This window comes from Maylandia zebra, linkage group LG10 (assembly GCF_041146795.1).
Source record: "Maylandia zebra isolate NMK-2024a linkage group LG10, Mzebra_GT3a, whole genome shotgun sequence".
Classification (NCBI taxonomy): domain Eukaryota; kingdom Metazoa; phylum Chordata; class Actinopteri; order Cichliformes; family Cichlidae; genus Maylandia; species Maylandia zebra.
In genome coordinates, this window is record NC_135176.1 from 8540035 (window position 1) to 8557935 (window position 17901).

General features: G+C 41.1%; 1 protein-coding gene across 2 annotated transcripts; it reads left to right on the forward strand.

Moving 5' to 3' along the window:
- The first annotated feature begins 3924 nt into the window (after positions 1–3924).
- On the forward strand, positions 3925–17685 carry tbc1d8b (TBC1 domain family member 8B). 2 transcript variants are annotated; one of them, XM_012920821.2, is made up of 21 exons: positions 3925–4165; positions 5620–5730; positions 5845–5963; positions 6086–6311; positions 6559–6799; positions 7160–7367; positions 7480–7647; positions 7758–7919; positions 9180–9330; positions 9482–9696; positions 9821–9938; positions 10034–10319; positions 10415–10544; positions 10644–10742; positions 11287–11355; positions 11465–11705; positions 11796–11861; positions 14059–14151; positions 14291–14338; positions 14447–14544; positions 14648–17685. In XM_012920821.2, the coding sequence occupies exons 1-21, from the start codon at positions 4039–4041 to the stop codon at positions 15062–15064; spliced, it is 3393 nt and encodes a 1130-aa protein (XP_012776275.1). In that variant the 5' UTR covers positions 3925–4038; the 3' UTR covers positions 15065–17685. The 2 variants fall into 2 exon arrangements, with proteins under 2 accessions (XP_012776275.1, XP_004557459.2); XM_004557402.3 differs by lacking the exon at positions 14059–14151.
- Positions 17686–17901: the final 216 nt, after the last annotated feature.

The window sequence follows — 17901 nt, forward strand, 5'->3', positions numbered from 1 at the left end:
CTGCATATCTACCAGCTTGCAGTGTAGTTCCTGCACTCCACAGCCTCTTCTGTTCCATGCAAGTGGATTTTCTCCAGGGCAGGAGAAACTATTTCTAAGAAAAGAAACAGACTCAGCCAGCGCACAGTAACACTAATCCTCTTTTTAAATGTAAATAACAAAAGGGCTACCTGACATAGAGCATGTTTTTACTTTGCAAGTTCTTGATTAGGGGTGGGTTTTGATTATCGCCTTTCTGATTACAATCCATGCTAAATTGAATAAAGTGATATTGATTCATTAAAATCCCGTGTCGATTTGTAAATTAACGTTATTATGCCTGAAACGCCAGCATCTCAGGTTAAACCTCACAACATGTCGTCAAACACCATACAGCTAAAACAGTAACTGGGAGCAGGTTTACGGATTCTGCATACAAACGTGAACGCAGAGCGCGGACCCGACGCGTCAGAGTCAGATTTTGGTGCGTCGTCGGGTCGCGCTGTGTTTGCCTCTTTTTTTCCGCTGGCTTCTGCAGCTGCAGGTTTCATAACTCTCTGTTTACATCTCTAATTAAGTCTCACATGTGTCAGCTTTCTTTTAATAGATACGAAATTATGGATATATACTGTTAAATGATCAGAATTGTAATATTTCTGACTGAGGCAAAACTTTCCAGATTCCAATCAAATTGAATCGGATCCTGTATCGAATCAAAAATGATTCTACAAATCAGTGACGATGCAGCCGTACTCAGCTCCCTAAGCATTTTCCCTTTCCAGTTCACAATCAGTCCCACCCCTAGGTCAAAAATATGTATAGGACAATTGGCCTCATCTAATATTTTGTATGAACCTGTCCAGCTGTCCAGTGATTAAACGACAAGTAGATGGAGGCAGGACTTCACAGCAGGGGCATACTCCATAATGTGCTGTGCATTCTCATATGTATATTATATATATTGCTCACTTATTGTATTTACCAACATCAAGGAGTTATGAGCAAAGAAAGGCCACACCATAGTGCATGTTTAAATAGGGAAAGTTTATTGATCAAAATGTATTACGCAAATACGCATTACATTTTTTTCAGCCCCCCAATCGAGAAAACAAAACCAATTACATGTTCAAAGCAACGGAACGGTGGCCCAATATCAGAGAGAACTCCACTCTTGAGTGAGCAGCGATGATTGAGCAGTCCGTTTTATTTTGCAGATTCAAGCTGCTCTTCAAAATTTTCACCACCAGATGTCACCGGAGAGGACTGTGTTGAAAAGCTTCGAGTAATGAACCGTTTTTCAATACAAGCTTCAGTGCTTCGGAAAGCTTCATTTGGCCATCACTAGTTTCTGCCCATGTGTTCCTTCTGTTCTCTGTCTGTTACTGTGTCTCTGAGTCCAGTCTGTGCGTTACCTGTTTTATTTTGGTCTGCGTCTTATGTCCGTGTGTTCAGTTTTGTGCTCTCCCTGTCTCGTCTGTGTAATCAGTGTCAGCCGTGTCTCACAGCTGTTTCCTCTCAGTCCTGTTCACCTCTTGTATTTAGTGTCTGTGTCTTCCCCTGCTCGTCGTTGCATCATCCCTCTTTCTACTCTGTTTGCCCGTTTTCCTGCCTGTTGCTTTCCAAGTTTAGTTAGTTTTCTGTTCAATCTGCAAACTCCCAATAAAGCCAGTTGTTTGACTTCACATTTGTCTCTGTGAATCCTGCTCCTGGATTCCTGCCTGCCTTCACACAGCCATGACATTTTCTTTTTTTTCTTTCTGTTATTTATCTTCCTTTCTTTAAGTCTCTGTTTTCTGCTTTGCAGTTTTTCACTTTTTTCTTCTTATTTGTTTCCTGGGTTTGTTCCTGCTGCTTTTATTGGATGCAAGCTCCTCAGTAGAAAGAAACACAATGTAGGACACTCGTAGCTTTGGAAGATGGGTGCAGCACTGACTGTCCAGCCTAGCTCAAAATTCAGTGTTTAAACATTGTTTTAGCTCTCCTACACCAGCCCTACACCAACATCATTTTGTGCAACACCATCACGGTTTTGTGAGTGGTCTCCTCTATCCATTTTTTGAAAACAGTCTGCTACAATAGACTGGAGGAAACTGGTCGGTACAGCTGTCAAACTTTAGCTGATTGGTTTAAAACTTTTAAAATGTCCTTGAAAATGATTTTAACCGGTGACTTTGAAACTTTTACAGGTGAAGCATTTTCCACAAAGCCTTGAATGAATTATAGTGACAGAAAGAGACCACAAGATGGCGCCATTTTTCACGTAGTAGATACCGCCTGTTGGCTGTTTGTTTACGTTCACACTACTCCATGAATATTGTGCATAAAGTTTAAAGTATTCCTCAGGCTTGGTTTGGTCTTGGAATACGTAGTCTATCATAGATATCAATGACATGCTGTTGGTGAAACACTCTGTACCTGCAGTTTGTTTTTTCCAAAAATGTAACAAACAAAACAAGGACACACATATTGATGGCTGATATCAACTCCACTCAACACAGTGACCAACGCAAACTCGGTCACACACTGGCTGAGTTGCACTGACTGACCAAGCTGGTGACCAGCATGAGGAGGAGTACCCAGGCTGTTGTGGCTGTGTAAGGTTCTTCTACATGTTCCACAAAAATTAATAAATAAATTAGGCGAGGGAAAAGATCTACTTACTTTTTCTGTTCTCCAGCCTCAGTAACTTTCACACAGTAAAAACCGCTGTAATATTTACACCTCTGATGAAATGTCATAAGTGTTAGCTTTATTTTGATACCATGATTGTTTACACAGAGTTTGTAATTGCAGAAAAATACTCCAATAAGTTAATGGAAGAACAATGAAAGCTTAGTCTACTGTTAGCATATTTATTAGGGCATGCCCAGAGGTTCTATCTATGGATAGGAACACAGCTGGAATTTAACATAGTACAATGTACTACTCAAGTACAGATTTACTATATTCATTTGTTTTTACGTTATGCTACTTTCTGCTTCTACTTCAGTGTTGTATGCATATACTTTGGCTCCATCCTATTTATGTTAAAACGTGAGTTACTTGTTGTTTTTCACGTATTAAAAAAAGTTACCAATAACTGTTGCATATGATGCTTTTTCACTGCATATAAAGCTACTCTGCAGCATATAATTCAAATCACAGACAATCCTGCAACATTAAAGTGAAATAACAAATTAAAGGGAAACAGTACACTTTAATAAATCAACAATTGTAATTACATAATATAATCGTGAGTCTGAGTGGAAGCATTCTGCATAATGATAGCACTTTAAGGTTTTAATTGAGGTACTTTAAGTATATTTGTTGCTAAAAACCTTTGCCTAAATAATTGGCACAAATTAGGATTATGACTTTCTTAAGGAAAAGAGTCTACATAGTGTTTCATTAAATGGTAAAACTGTTATTCAATACAAAATGATGTTTAAACTCCTATGTGGTAGAGTGCAGTTTTTTGTACAACAGTTTTAGATTTTGTATTTATTTTGATCAGATATTCTGACTTCCTGTTGATCCCACCCCCATGCCACCTTTTATCTTTTTACACTGCAAATCTCTTTTAATCAGTGTTATGACTCATACTGTTTTATGAGAAAGTGGAGGGAATGCGTTAGCATTTCATTAATGAAATATTTGTAATTTGATTGACATTTTTCTCTTTAAAATTTTACATTTGGAAGAATGGGGAGAATGCAGTAGATGTATAGTGCCAACACCTTACAGGGTTTACAGGGTATACTTGTTTTACTATATTTAATATCCAGTTTGTGAGGCAAAAAATAAAAAAGATCAGCAAAGACGTTGTAGATGTCTGGAAACTTTTACAACACAGTTCTGTAGTATATTTGCGCTGTTGCAGTATCACCCGCCTACAGCCCCTCATTCTCCTCAGAAACTACAATCCCACAATGCCTTGCACTTTTGGCAGCATTTCTTGTCGACGTGGGAAGGGAGGGATTCGGACGCAAACAAATGTCCATGGGTTTGCTGTCGGGGTACGTTAGAGATAACCGTGAAATGTCAGGTCGGTTTGACAGATAACTTGGCGACATTAGAACCATGTGGCTCAAACCCGAAGAGATTCTGCTGAAAAATGCTTTTAAATTGTGGGTCACCGAGAAGGATAACGAGTATTTCGTGCTGCAGAGGAGACGAGGGTACGGAGAAGGTGGTGGCGGTTTGACAGGTAATGTTCGCGGTTTTGTTGTCATATCGTATTTTCGGGACAGCTGCTGCGGCTTCACAAACCACAAGGAAACACGCAAGTTAATAGCTGGCTAACTCGCGGAGAATTTCCCTAGCTAACTAGATGTCTGCCACTGTTAGGGCGGGTGCTGTTACACAGCCTACTCCTCAACCCAGAGGGGGGGCGGGGAAAAGGAAAAGCGTCTTTGCAACAGGTTTGAGCTATGGGTCCAAATTACGTGAGTCAGTTTAGGTACTGAACAGCTGGTTTACGTAGTACGTGTCAGTTCATTGGCCCGTTTGGTTTGTTTCATGTTTCTTATAGCTGAGTGGACGAGGGGGTCTGTACACTACACCGCTGATTTCATTTCCTTGGGGCCTGTATTACAGGCTGTATTCACTTTTTTAAGGGATTGTTGTGTCACCCAACAATTTAGCAACTCATAAAAGCAGAAGTATTCTGCTTGTTGATTTTCCTGGTTTAAAAAGGGCATTTCCACTCTGCTGGTGAGCTGGGTCAGTTTGTGAACAAGTGCACCTGTTTCTCACACAGGCTAGAAATTAAACCTGGGCAATTGTAATGTCACTGCTGTGTCAGCTCCCCAGATAGTAAATGCATCAGCCACTTTGTGGAGAGACCCTGATGCTCACTCGAGTAGTCACAATGTAGCGTTATATATACACAGTGTGTATAAATAATTTCTTTTTTCTGCAAACTATACAACATCAAGTTTATCAAGTCCTTAAATTCCTCCCAAGTAAGTTTCCAGTTTAACCCACAAGACCTTCTTTACTAACTTGGAACTCAGAGGAATACTTCTAATACATCCAGCTTTTGTAGATTATCTATTACCATCTACTAGATTGTTAATAATGTTGTCAGTGGCTAGAAATGTACTGATGTCCTAACTGTCAGGGTTAATGATAATAGAGGTTAAATAGTATGGTCCCCCCCCCTTCTCCAAAGCAAACGGCACTTTACACCTGAAGTATCACCATGCTCTGCGCTGCAAAGTGTGTTTGTTTGATCTGCTGAATGCTTTACTACTTGGCAGCTCATCGTTAGAGCATATTTGGGGGTGTTCAGCAGGGTGGCCTGTCTAATGCTGACGCGATGCATAGGATAGTGGTTTCACTTCGACCTTGTCAATTATTCATGGAGGGCAGGTCAGAAAGAAGTTGTAGAGGTAACAGATTTAGCTAATTTTAGGCCTGACGAGGACCTGGGGGATCATGCATTTCCGCTGTCAGTATGCGTTCAACACAGTCTGAGATGTAGCTATGAACAATGACTGGATAGTCCTGCACAGACTAACTAAAGGCAAATGATTCAGCACACAGTTCTGTTTATGTCATTTTTGAAGGGCAAGAAATTATTGAAGGCTTCTATAAGGATTCATGTGTAAATCTGATATTTATCTTTTTTTTTATACATCATTGTACTTTATGCTACAGGCCTCCTTGTAGGAACCCTGGATACTGTGTTGGACTCCACTTCCAAAGTGGCCCCTTATCGCATTCTGCACCACACGCCAGACTCACAAGTGTACTGGTCAATAGCATGCGGTACGCCCCTCTGCATTTTCATGTCAATATTGCTGTCTGTTCTCTAGTTGTTGCAACATTTCTTCGATTAAGCTGACCTTAGTATTATGTTTTTTCCTCTTAACATTTGGTCAGGTGTCACCAAAGAGGAGATTATTCAGCACTGGGATTGGCTGCAGCAGAACATTATGAGGACGCTCTCTGTTTTTGACTCCAGCGAAGACGTCACCAGCTTTGTACAGGGCAAGATTAGAGTGAGACTTTAGGAAGACCTTTTTTTTTTTTTAATCCCCAGAAATGTTGATTACTTGCTTTATTATTATATCCATAATATATATAAACAGTCTGCAGTAACCCTGTGTACGTCACATTTTAGGGTCTTATTGCAGAAGAGGGGAAGACATGCTTAGTGCAGGAGGATGATCCCGAGAAGTTTCGAGAAGCCCACTTGAGGTTTGAGAAGTGGTTTGAGCTGCCACCAGAGGAAAAGCTGGTCACATATTACTCATGCAGCTACTGGAAAGGAAAAGTACCCTGCCAGGGCTGGCTCTACCTCAGCACAAACTTCCTGTGCTTCTATTCATACCTTCTGGGAGCTGAGGGTAAGCAATTTCTCTGCCATTCATAGCACGTGCTGCTGCCTGTCTTTAGAAAGTTGATTGGTGGTAATAAAGGGTGTGACAGCTGCTAATTGCTGTCATAGTGGGTTTTTATGGCCTCAGAATCTTTTAGTAGTTCTTTTGTTCCAGGTAATGACAGCTTTTTAGGTTTTAAGAATAATTGTATTTATTTTTTTCTTTGTTTCCAGCAATTAATTTAACTACTTCATATTTTTTTAATGCTGTGCAGTTAAACTAGTCATCTCCTGGGATGAGCTTTGGAGGCTGGAGAAAACCTCTAATGTCATTCTGACTGAGAGCATCCATGTTTTGGCTCATGGAGAGGATCACTACTTCTCCATGCTGCTGCACCTGAACGAAACGTTCGTTATCATGGAACAGTTGGCTGACTACTCCATCAAGCGTCTTTTTGATAAAGAGTCCTTCCAGAGAGAGCCAGCGCTGTCTGACCCGCTGCAGATTACAAAGAGGTAATATTTTGTATGCTGTGCAGTGCAGCTTCACACGATCCTGTTAGTGCCAGATGCAAAGTTAAAGAACCCGAGAAAACAAAGTATGACTTGAGTCAGATAGGGTTTATGTTTGGTGTGACCTGCCAGGATTGCCAACCAAGTCACGCCTGAGCTTGCCAGTGCCAGTTCTTTAAAGACAGTTCCAATGTTTGTTTACTTTTCCCATTGTTTTCATTTGATCCCAGTCGACAAGGGAGTCACGTCCTGTTATTTTATAATAATATTTAAGCAGTGTGGATCATTTTGAAATACATGTAAATGGATGACTGATGTGAATAGAGGCTGGAGGCTGATGTTTGTGCTCTTCTGTTTCCACAGAGGGCTAGAAGCTAATGCAAAGAGTGAGCAATTCAGGACATTTTTCAGGCTTCCCAAAGAGGAAAACCTGTTAGAGGTGCACGAGAGCTTCTTGTGGGTTCCCTTCAGCCATTTTAACACGCTTGGCAAGATTTGTCTGTCGGAGAACTACCTGTGTTTTGCCAGTCAGGATGGAAGTCAATGCCATGTCATTATTCCAATGCGAGAGGTAAAGTCAAACAAAAAGTGTTTTGTCTTTAAAAAAACAAAAAAAACAACAACCTGATGAACAACAGAAAACCTCATATGTGACCGTCTGTCTCCTTATTTCTGTCTTCTAGGTTGTTAACGTTGAGAAACCAGACTCCAGCAGCAGAGCTTTAACGGTGTGCGTGCGCGGCAAGAGGGCGCTGCGTTTCTCTGAGGTGCGGGACTATCAGCGGCTTGCCAATACAATCCGTAGTAGGTGTGGGATTAGTGCCAGCCCACAGCACTCTGCTTCATCAGAGGTAATGTGCTGTGATTGTTTCATTTGTGCCATTTTGCTTCTCTTTAAACGTCATCCTGTAGTTTGCAGAGCTGTCTGACATTGAAAATGATTAACGTCTTTGTCATGAAGGCCATACGGGGAGAATGTCAGTCTCTCATAAACCACTTTGAGGACAATCCAGAGGACGTAACTTTAATGGTGGGGCAGAAAGACAGCAGCAAGGCCGTGAGCACCGAGGCTCTCATGACTGTTTTCCACCCCCAGGATGTTGAAAACCTTGATCCCAAAATGGTAAACAACAGAGTTCATCTGCTCGAATGAAAATTGATTTGTTTTTACTGGCCTTTTGCGTAAAATCACCAGATCACATGCATATATCTGCATGTTCTAGTGTGCAGCAGACATCTTCATATGTGCTTGGATTTGTGCCCATACCCAAAAAAGTAAAAAGCTGTTCTACCCAGAACTAAACAGGATGCACTTATTATTGGTGGGGTGGCTGTAGCTCAGGTGGCAGAGCAGGCAGCCACGAATCAGAAGGTCGGTGGTTCGATCCCAGGCTGCCTCCTGGCAGTTGGGGTTAGTATCTTGGGCAAGGTACCCTATGTTTGCCTACTGGTGGTGGTCAGAGGGCCCGGTGGCGCCAGTGTCCGGCAGCCTCGCCTCTGTCAGTGCGCCCCAGGGCAGCTATGGCTACAACGTAGCTTGCCATTGCCTGTGTGTGAATGGGTGAATGACTGAATGTAGTGTAAAGCGCTTTGGGGTCCTTAGGGACTGAGTAAAGCGCTATACAAATGCAGGCCATTTACCATTTATTGGAAATCTATAACCAAGACTCCATCAGTGTCCAATTTGCACATGTTATTAACAAGCTCAATTAATCTACAAAGTCAAAATGAAACTGTAACGTTCATAGGCATCTAACCTGTGACTCCTGTAATCTATCCTCTTAGCTGAAGTATGTGGTAAAATACATACAGACTTTATGTTATTTATGTCTTCCTGATTGACACAGCATGGTTAATCCCCTGATGAGGAAATGAGTTTAGCAATCTTTGGATTATTGAATACAACTTCTGCTCTTTGTCCTTTTAAAGTATAATAATGACTACTGGTTTGCTGCTTTATTTACAGTGTAAACACAGCACATCTGTTATGTACAGTTTGATCAGGGTCAAGTCTGCTCAGGTATTACAAATAATGTCAGACAGATCTGGAACTTTATGTAGATCCAGATGGGTTTCTGTGGTTCAGATGGGCTCATGAAACTGTCTGCTGTGAGTGTGGATGACTGGTTAGTTCTTGGGTGTTGTTATAAAATCAGATGAAGAATACATGAATTTAAAAAAAATACACGTTTTGTTAGTAGCACTGTTGTGTGTGCTGCCTTTTAGAAGCACAGCCTTTCCCTCAGTAGCCATCTTGTAATGCCTCCAGATGCTTATTTTGAAAGAATGTAAGAAAACAACTGGTCAGTGGTACATAGAAAGTGCATGTATACAATCATGTCTCAAACTGAAAAACTTTCTTCTGATACTTCTGGGTTAACAGCTTAAGGAGAAGATGAAGGAGCAGTCTTGGAACATCCATTTCTCTGAGTATGGACGTGGTACGAGTATGTTCTTTACCAGGAAGACGCGAGACTTGATTGTGCGCGGCGTTCCTGAGGCCTTGAGGGGAGAGCTGTGGATGCTTTTCTCAGGTTGTACATCAAAGTTGCCGTGTCCCGTATAGTGACAAGCAGCATCAGTCAGTGGTTAATGAAGCCTTGTGTGATCAAAGTTTCATCTACTGAAGTGCTTTTTTTACTTTAAACCGAGTGGGGGCTTTTTTTTTTTTTGTACACTCTGTAGGGGCTGTAAACGACATGGCCACTCACCCCGGCTATTACACTGAGCTGGTTGAACAGTCTCTGGGCACAAGCACTCTGGCTACAGATGAGATTGAAAGAGACCTGCACCGCTCTCTCCCCGAGCACCCGGCCTTTCAGAGCGACACAGGAATCTCAGCTCTTCGCAGAGTCCTTACTGCCTATGCCTACAGGAACCCTAAAATTGGATACTGCCAGGTACTTAAAATAACTTTTGAAATATGTCCTTCCCTTGCCTCTTGTGATGATATATTATACCATTGTGTACTTAGGAGGAGGGAGAAGCCTATTAAACCATACTGTTTATTTCTCTCCTGTTCAGGCTATGAACATTCTCACCTCGGTTCTCCTGCTGTATGCAAAAGAAGAGGAGGCTTTCTGGCTGCTGGTAGCCGTCTGTGAGAGGATGCTGCCAGATTACTTCAACCGCCGAATTATTGGTAAGAGTGGAAAGATTGGCTTCTGCTGGATACCTGGCAGCGTGGCATTTTAATTATGCCAGGAGCAAAGTCTCACTATGAAAATATTTTGTCAGGTGCTTTGGTTGACCAGGCTGTGTTCGAAGATCTGATTAGAGAAAACCTCCCCCAGCTGGTGGAACACATGACAGACCTGAGCTTCTTCTCCTCCGTGTCTCTGTCCTGGTTTCTCACGCTTTTCATCAGTGTGCTGCCCATAGAGAGCGCCGTGAACGTGGTGGATTGTTTTTTTTATGATGGAATCAAAGCCATCCTGCAGCTTGGCCTGGCCGTGCTGGACTACAACATGGAGGCTCTGATCAGCTGCCACGATGATGCAGAAGCTGTCACCATCCTCAACAAGTCTGTGAATGCAAAAATTATGCATGTCCGAGACTGTTAAATATTATTACACTGTAAATAATACTCTCCCTCTTTGTCTGTTGGTGTTGTTCCAGGTTTTTTGACAGTGTGACAAACAAAGACAGCCCATTGCCCCCGACAGTGCAGCAAGCTTCAGTAGGCAATAATGATAAAGCATCTCACATCAGCGTAGATATCAGTGAGCTGATCCGAGAGGCCTATGAGGTATAACTTTGCTCTTTCAGTCTGTGACCGATTAGAGACAATCTCCCCACCGTTTTTTTTTTTTCTCTCAATAAAACTAAGTTGTGACGGTCTTTGCAGAAATATGGAAATATTCGTTCAGAGGAAGTTGAGAGTTCACGGAAAAGAAACAAACTATATGTGATTCAAACACTGGAGGACACAACCAAGCAAAACGTGGTAAGTAAGCTTAGAGTAACTAGTACAGGGGCCTGTTCGGACACAGTATTACACAAGTTATATATTTTATATCTATTCAGGTTTTTGTGGCAGTTTTAGATGAGTGAAAACTTATTGGCTGCCTTGCATTTTATTTCCCCCTCACCCCTTCAGAGTCCTGTTTGCAGGACCTGGATTAGGGTGCCTAGTTGTGACAAGTAAAAATAGGGATGGGAGGCTTGAGAATGCACTGATATCAATTTTGTTCTTACAACAAAATCCAAACAAACATGGCCATCAATGTTTGCCCAGCATTCAGAATGGAGCAGGCAGTGGTCATTTTAGGGGAAACGGATAACTTATAAAAGGTCTTTAGAGCAAAATATGAGAATTGCTCTTACAAATGATGTCAGACCTGCCTATGCATTTACTCTGGTCACCAGGAACACATCTGCCGAGTTAGAACAGGCTTCTCAATATGTGTGAAAAATATGAGTGAAAGTAATTTATAGATTGAATTGTAATATTACTGTGGCCTTAATAACGAGGTCAAATGTGTTTTCAGATCCGTGTGGTGTCCCAAGATGTCAGATTCAGTGCCTCACAACTGGACGAGCTTTATAATTTATTCAAAGTGAGTCATGAACTTCAATGTTGTATCTTTATTGTCACCATGCTTAACTGTTTGTTAGAATAAGAAAGATGGACAGGTCATGCTTCCTTCTCTGTTTATCTACTTTCAGAGGCAGCATTTCCTCAGCTGCTACTGGACAATGAACAGCCCAGCTCTGCTCCATCATGACCCCAGTCTGGCCTATCTGGAGCAGTACCAGCTGGGTTTCCAACAGTTCAGCATGCTCTTCTCCCTGCTGGAGCCCTGGGCTTTCTGCAGCATCAAGAGCACCCTCTCCCTCTGGGTTTTCCGCCTGATAGATGAGAACCAGGATGGTCTCATTAACTTTAAAGAATTCTGCTGTGCCCTTGGTACATTTGTTGGTTCTCTGCTCTGTTCTAGTAAAACTTTTAACCTCAGTGTCCCCACTGCTGAAACTATAACTTTTGCGTCTCCCATAGATACTTTATACACCGGATCTTTCACAAATAAGTTGAAATTTCTCTTCAAGCTCCACCTGCCACCAGGTAAGTAATGAACAACTAATAAAACCAATCTCAGTTTAAGACTAGATCGTTAACTTCTCTCTCATGGCCCTGTGCCCTTTATTTTGCTATCTGATTTTCATCTGCCTCTCATAAACTACACAACACTGTCTTTAACCTCTGACCTCTTTCTTTCACACAGTGTCTATGGTGATGACAAACTGCTTTAGGTTCAAATGCAGCAAATGTTTTCAGACTGGAATCTATATAGTTGATGCACGCTGCAGCAGCAGACTGACAGAAGCAGCCCAAAGTGAAATAAAAGGTCACATAGTTACGTCAGTCTGAGGTCTGCAGGGCTGAAATGCACACGGGTTGTCATTTCAATAATTCAGCCCATAACCCAGCATTTGATGAGTGAGCACATTGCCTCGGGGAAGAAAGTGTCCTTGAATGTGTGACTCTTATGTGCGTGATGCTTGTTGAAGGCAGGGGTAAGAATAGCATATGCTGGGTGAAAGAGTTTGTCATGGCAACAACAGGTCTAAGGAGCTGTGAGGGCATTTAGCAGTGGGCTAGTTTCTTCAGAAAGAGAGACTGTGCTGCTCAAATTACAACTGACAGCTTAGCAGCAGATGAGCACTGAGTCACCGCTTGTGATGTGCCAGGCCTGTGAACATCAAGCAGCAAAGCTTATTTTGGGTCTCATGGAAAGTGGACATTGCTTCAGCACCAAGGACAGGTCACATCCTGGTGCCACAGTCTAAACAAGATGGTGGAGACGCACTTCAAATTTGCCACCTGTGCACTGATCGCTGTTTTGTTTGCTTCCTCTGTATGAATAAGAGGGACTGGAACTGGGCCAAACTCTACATTGAAATGATTGGAGCCATATCCTCTTCAGAGCTGAGACGCTGCAGGTTTTTCAGTCCAGAAGAGCTGTGGAGCAGCTTTAGTCATTTATCAGTTTCAGGCGGAAAGCAGTGACCACTCGGTTACGTTAGCTCTGTTGTGATTGGCTGTAGTGACCGCAGCATGTCTTGTTGTACCTTTTTAACTTAGAGCCCTGTGGAGGTCTGCATTGTTCTTTATGCTCTGTAGCATTTTATACTTCAGGACACTTTCATTGTTGGAAATTCGGTGGAAATGTTTTCTCCACTTATTCTTAATTAGTTTGCATTCAGAGGTTGGTATTGGTCTTTTTGCTGAGAGGAGTGCAATGTGTAACTTATGTGGCAATATTTAGGCTTATGCACCACAAAGCTATCAGGAAAATAATATTACATTTCTGGCTTGTGATGGGAGTTGTTTAATCTACGCATTTAAACCAACATGCACACATGCACACACATGTAGACGTGGCTCAGGTTGGAGCAAAAAAAGGAAAAATTCGAGTGTTTCTTTTTTTTGATGCATGGAATAATACTGTAGCATGTTTAATATTAACAATTCTATACACAGCTATTTTTAAATCTAAAAATCGGATACCTCTGTGTGGATTTAACATCTGCGTTCTTTATTTATTGGCCAGATTTACTAACAATGTAGAAGGAAATCATACAAAGGATAAAATGTATTCATCACCGAAAAAAGCATGTTTAGATCTATATTTCTGGACCTCAGCTCTACTGTTTTGCTATAACGGAGCAGAGCTTAAAGTGGCAATTAATAAATTGCTCCAGTCTCATATGGCATACAAAAATAGTGCTCAAAACCTCAGAGAAATTTGTGTCTTTATGGAGGTGGCATAATAACTTTAACACATGGCTCATCCAGAATCTGAATGTAAATGCTTTGTTTGTTTACAGCCTTAGGTCAGCTGTTGTACACAAATTTCAACTTAATGTGGTTATAAACCTGAGCTGACAAAAAGAATGCTGTTTCGACCTTCATGATCACTCAATGGTCTCCATCAGTTTGTACCAGAGTTCACCCTTAAATCAGATTCTCATTGATTCTCCCTCAGCTGTCTTCCATAGATCTGAATTGCTTCTCTTTCTCTCATAAGAGACAACCATATGCATTAAAAACTGCTTTTAGACCATTATTTTGATTGGTAGTAGATCCTCATCAGATCTGCATGCGTTGTTGACTCCTTTGTGCTGCTCTTGGTAATTAATGTTTTCATTGAAACAAACTGGCTTAGTAAATCTAGCCCTAAACTCTGCTTTGCTCTTGTGAATTCTTTCTCCTTTGTCTTTTCTTTCCTTTCAGTGCACTTACAGACAATATCTTTTAGCCTTCACAGGTAGTCCTTTACACTTAAAGGAACAAAGAATCCAGCACTTTATTCCAGTGACTGAAGATTCTTCTCACTTGAGTAGACTCACTGGTTAGCTACCTCTTGTCCTTCCTCAAAACTCCAATTTAATTTCCTCTTTTCTAACTAAATATCGCAATAATTCTGTCTTAACACTTGCGTGGAAGCATTTTTCTCTACAGTTTGTTTATATGCTGCTTCCCTGTTTCAGCCTTTGATCTTCCAGAAGATGGTGTGATAAGGAAAAGCCCTGAAAGAGGTAATATTACACCCAAATTTATAACAAATGATTAATGGCTCCAACAAGGATTTGTGCAAGGATTATAATTTCTTGTAACACAGTTAAGTTTGTCAATTAAACTGACAGGAAGAGGGAAGGTTGACCTGCAGGCCTATCTGAAACAATGGCAGAATGAAATATTAAAGAAAGAGGAAACCATCAAAGACCTGCCCAGAATTAATCAGGTAATTCAAACCATGCTTTGTTGTGTCCGTGTGACTTCATCTTTTTCACAATAAATTGACTCATTTAACTTTTTTTTTTTTTCCCCCCACATTTCCATCGCAGACTCAGTTCATCCAGTTCTCCAAGACCCTGTACAACATTTTTCATGGTGATCCCGAGGAGGAGTCACTGTACCGAGCCGTGGCTCATGTGACCAGCCTCCTCCTGAGGATGGAAGAGGTGGGGCGGAGGCTGCAGGAGCCGAGCAGCCCACCCGAGTCCAAAAAGCCTGCCAATACCACTGCTGGCGAGGAGTCTTCAACTGAAGAGTCCTCCACAACCCCAGAGAGCTCTGACACTTCCAGCTCCCACAACAGTCAAGACCTCTCAGAGACCGAGTGGTCGTTTTCCTTCGAGCAGGTCCTAGCATCTCTGCTCAATGAACCGGCCATAGTCAGCTTCTTTGAGAGGCCTGTTGATATTCAGATGAAGCTGGGACAAGCTAAGGTCGCCCAGCTGAAGTCAAAGACCAATAAGTGAACTAACACTTTGCTTGTGATTCAAACCTACAAGTTTCCATGAATTTCCTTTCTCCACTTGAACAGGGTGGTGGATTTAGTGGGACACAGAGTTAAATTACTATCTACTGATACTATCTACCGATCACACATGAGGAGGAATCATCAGAGACCTGTTTGTCACGCAGATGATGAAGAACATCAGAGACTGATAAAACACGTGCAAACACTATTCTGTAATAGGTCATTAATGTGCAGTATATTTTAATGTTCAAATGCACTCTCTCACTCGGCCACAGTTTCTTCAGATTTTCTGTTAAGAAAAAAACAAAATAGTTTAGTGATGTGCTTTATAAGATGCTAATTTCCACTAACACGAGAGAAAGGATTGTCCCTCTCCTTCTCTCTCCAGTCCACGTACATAATAAATGACGTAAACCGCATGATGGAGTCTGCAAGAGGATTCTCTGGTTGGAGATCTCCATGTATGTTCTCTTTCAAATTAGCTATCACTGCTGTAAAGTGAAATTTACTGTAAATGGTAGTGTGTCCTCTGACGTCAGTGTCTCATAGTGTGCGTTTTGCTCTAAACATAAATTATGAGAGTGCAGCTTTTTAGTTAACGCAGGCATGAAGCAAACAGTAATATGGCTGTTTGAAGACGAGTTGCAGTGTTGTCGTTGGTAGCCAGGAAATGAACTCACTCGTTATCGGAGTGAAGACGTCACAACATGAAAAGTTACACTGCAGTTGTAGGTGCATTTGCAATAATGTACAAAGGAGGATGCTGTACTGCCACATCTGTCTCTCCTCCAAAAACGGCACGCAAAAATGGTAAACATGTCAGGATTAGGGGGATTTCATGTGGGTCATACTTGAAAACATGTAAAGGGAAAAAAATGTCCACCTTGCAGCTGCAGGTGAGTAATCTGCCTCCTCTAAAACTGTGTCTGATATTCACAGCGTGATTGGTTAATGTGTCGTTTGCTTACGTCCGTAAATGTAGGATTTTACGCTCCTGTTAGTGCGGCATTGTACACATAAAGGTCAGTTCAGTAGTTGTTTGATTATTATGTATATATAAGGTTTGAATGAGAATCTAATATATAGAAGCTGGGAGGGTGTTGCAGACACCTTAAACCGTTTGAAGGACATTTTGTGTTATCAACTCTCAGGGTGACATTTGTGTAAAATGAACGGGAGGAAAGGGATATTTTTTCAATCTGGGACATTACAAAATATATGTGATACACAGATTGCATCTTCTCTGTAACACTAAAACATAAAGCATGTGTAGCATAGTTACTGGAGTTGCCACATTATGCCAGCCTTTGACAAACAGCCATTACTGCTTGCTACAGAGAGACAGCATAATCACTATAATTTTCAATTTTCTGCTGCTTCTTCTTATACTTTCAGCCTGTGAATAATTTGCACTTGTTTGAGATGTACAAGCTTTAGAAATGGCTGTGTTTTGGCCAGGTTTGCAAAGCGTGAGTTCAGAGAGGTTGTAACTGCTTCAGCTACAGCTTGTCATCTCCAGGGGCCAAATTCATACACTTTTAGCTTTTTTTCTGCCTGTGTTTTTAAAAACAGTGCTTTAGATGCTTCTTAAGTGCAGCTGCAGTCCTCTGTTTCCTATATCCTATATTTTAGTCTTTGTCATATGATGGGAAAGATTTATTTTCCTGTTTAAGTGCTTTTTTTTTTTTTTTTTTTAAACTTAGGACTTAGGGACCAATCATAAGTGCTTTTTGTGTAATAACTGCATTATTTAGACATGCTTTATATTCATAGCATAAGTTGTTCTAACTGATAATAAGCGTTTCTAATTGGAGTTGATCTTAAAATGATTTACATGATCAGTGCAATGAAGCTATCATAATACGCTACATTGATCTTAAATCCAAAGCTTGATGAGTGACCTCGGCGCTCACCAGAGAGTTGAAACAGTACTGACAGTCTCAGCAAGAGAAATCAATAACTGATCATAGTGCAATGTTTCAAATCAGCCACTCAGTTCATTATTTATAGCGGTCACATCACCTCTGACCTGGCGTGACGCTTCAATCTGACTGTTTGCCTGCAATTTAATGTAAAAGGATTTACATGGATTATGAGTTATTGCATGCTTTGCCAATTTTTGATTACTTGATGGGTTGTTAAAGATAAGTGAAGAGAAAAAGTATGCTTTCAAGGATTGATTTATCGTTCTTTTTGCTAGACCAGTGATTAAGAGAAACTTTTTGATGTGCACTGTTTCCTAACCATAATTATTCAGGTGTCACTTCTGAAAAATGATGGTGGCAGTAATACTTTTTCATGGGAAAATAATAGAAAGTACACGAATTGGGAGGAAGGAAGAATTCAGAGGGTTGGAAGTCTTTCTCTGGCATGCTGGCAGTTCTCCCATTAAGCATGAGAGTGTATACAGTTGGCATGGATAATACTCCAGCTGCTACTGCTGAATAAGTATGGTTAACCATATCCTCATCGTCTACAGCTTTTGTTGTTTATGGCTTTTGACTGAATGTTTGATTTGCACAATATCTGATGCTGAGATATTTCTGTTTACTTGCTTGATTATATTTTTTATTCTCATACAGATGAACTAGAATAAAGAGTAAAGATTCTATGAATGATCATCAGTGACCACAGTTAATTCTTGCTCACAATGTGACACGCACACACACACACAGTCACACGTGACTTACACTCATTTAATTCATATTCATGACACTTGAGCTTCAGCTTGTGCGGGTTATTTTAGTCCGTGTGATACCATATGGGGATAGTTCTGTTTATTTTTGCAAAAGGGCATAGAAGACAGTCTTTTATCATAACTGATTAAGAATCTCC

Coding starts and splice junctions, on each gene's coding strand:
- tbc1d8b (XM_012920821.2), top strand. CDS start 4,039: ATGTGGCTCAAACCCGAAGAGATTCTGCTGAAAAATGCTTTTAAATTG. Junction 10,545..10,643: donor TGATCCGAGAGGCCTATGAG/GTATAACTTTGC, acceptor CGGTCTTTGCAG/AAATATGGAAATATTCGTTC. Junction 10,743..11,286: donor ACACAACCAAGCAAAACGTG/GTAAGTAAGCTT, acceptor ATGTGTTTTCAG/ATCCGTGTGGTGTCCCAAGA.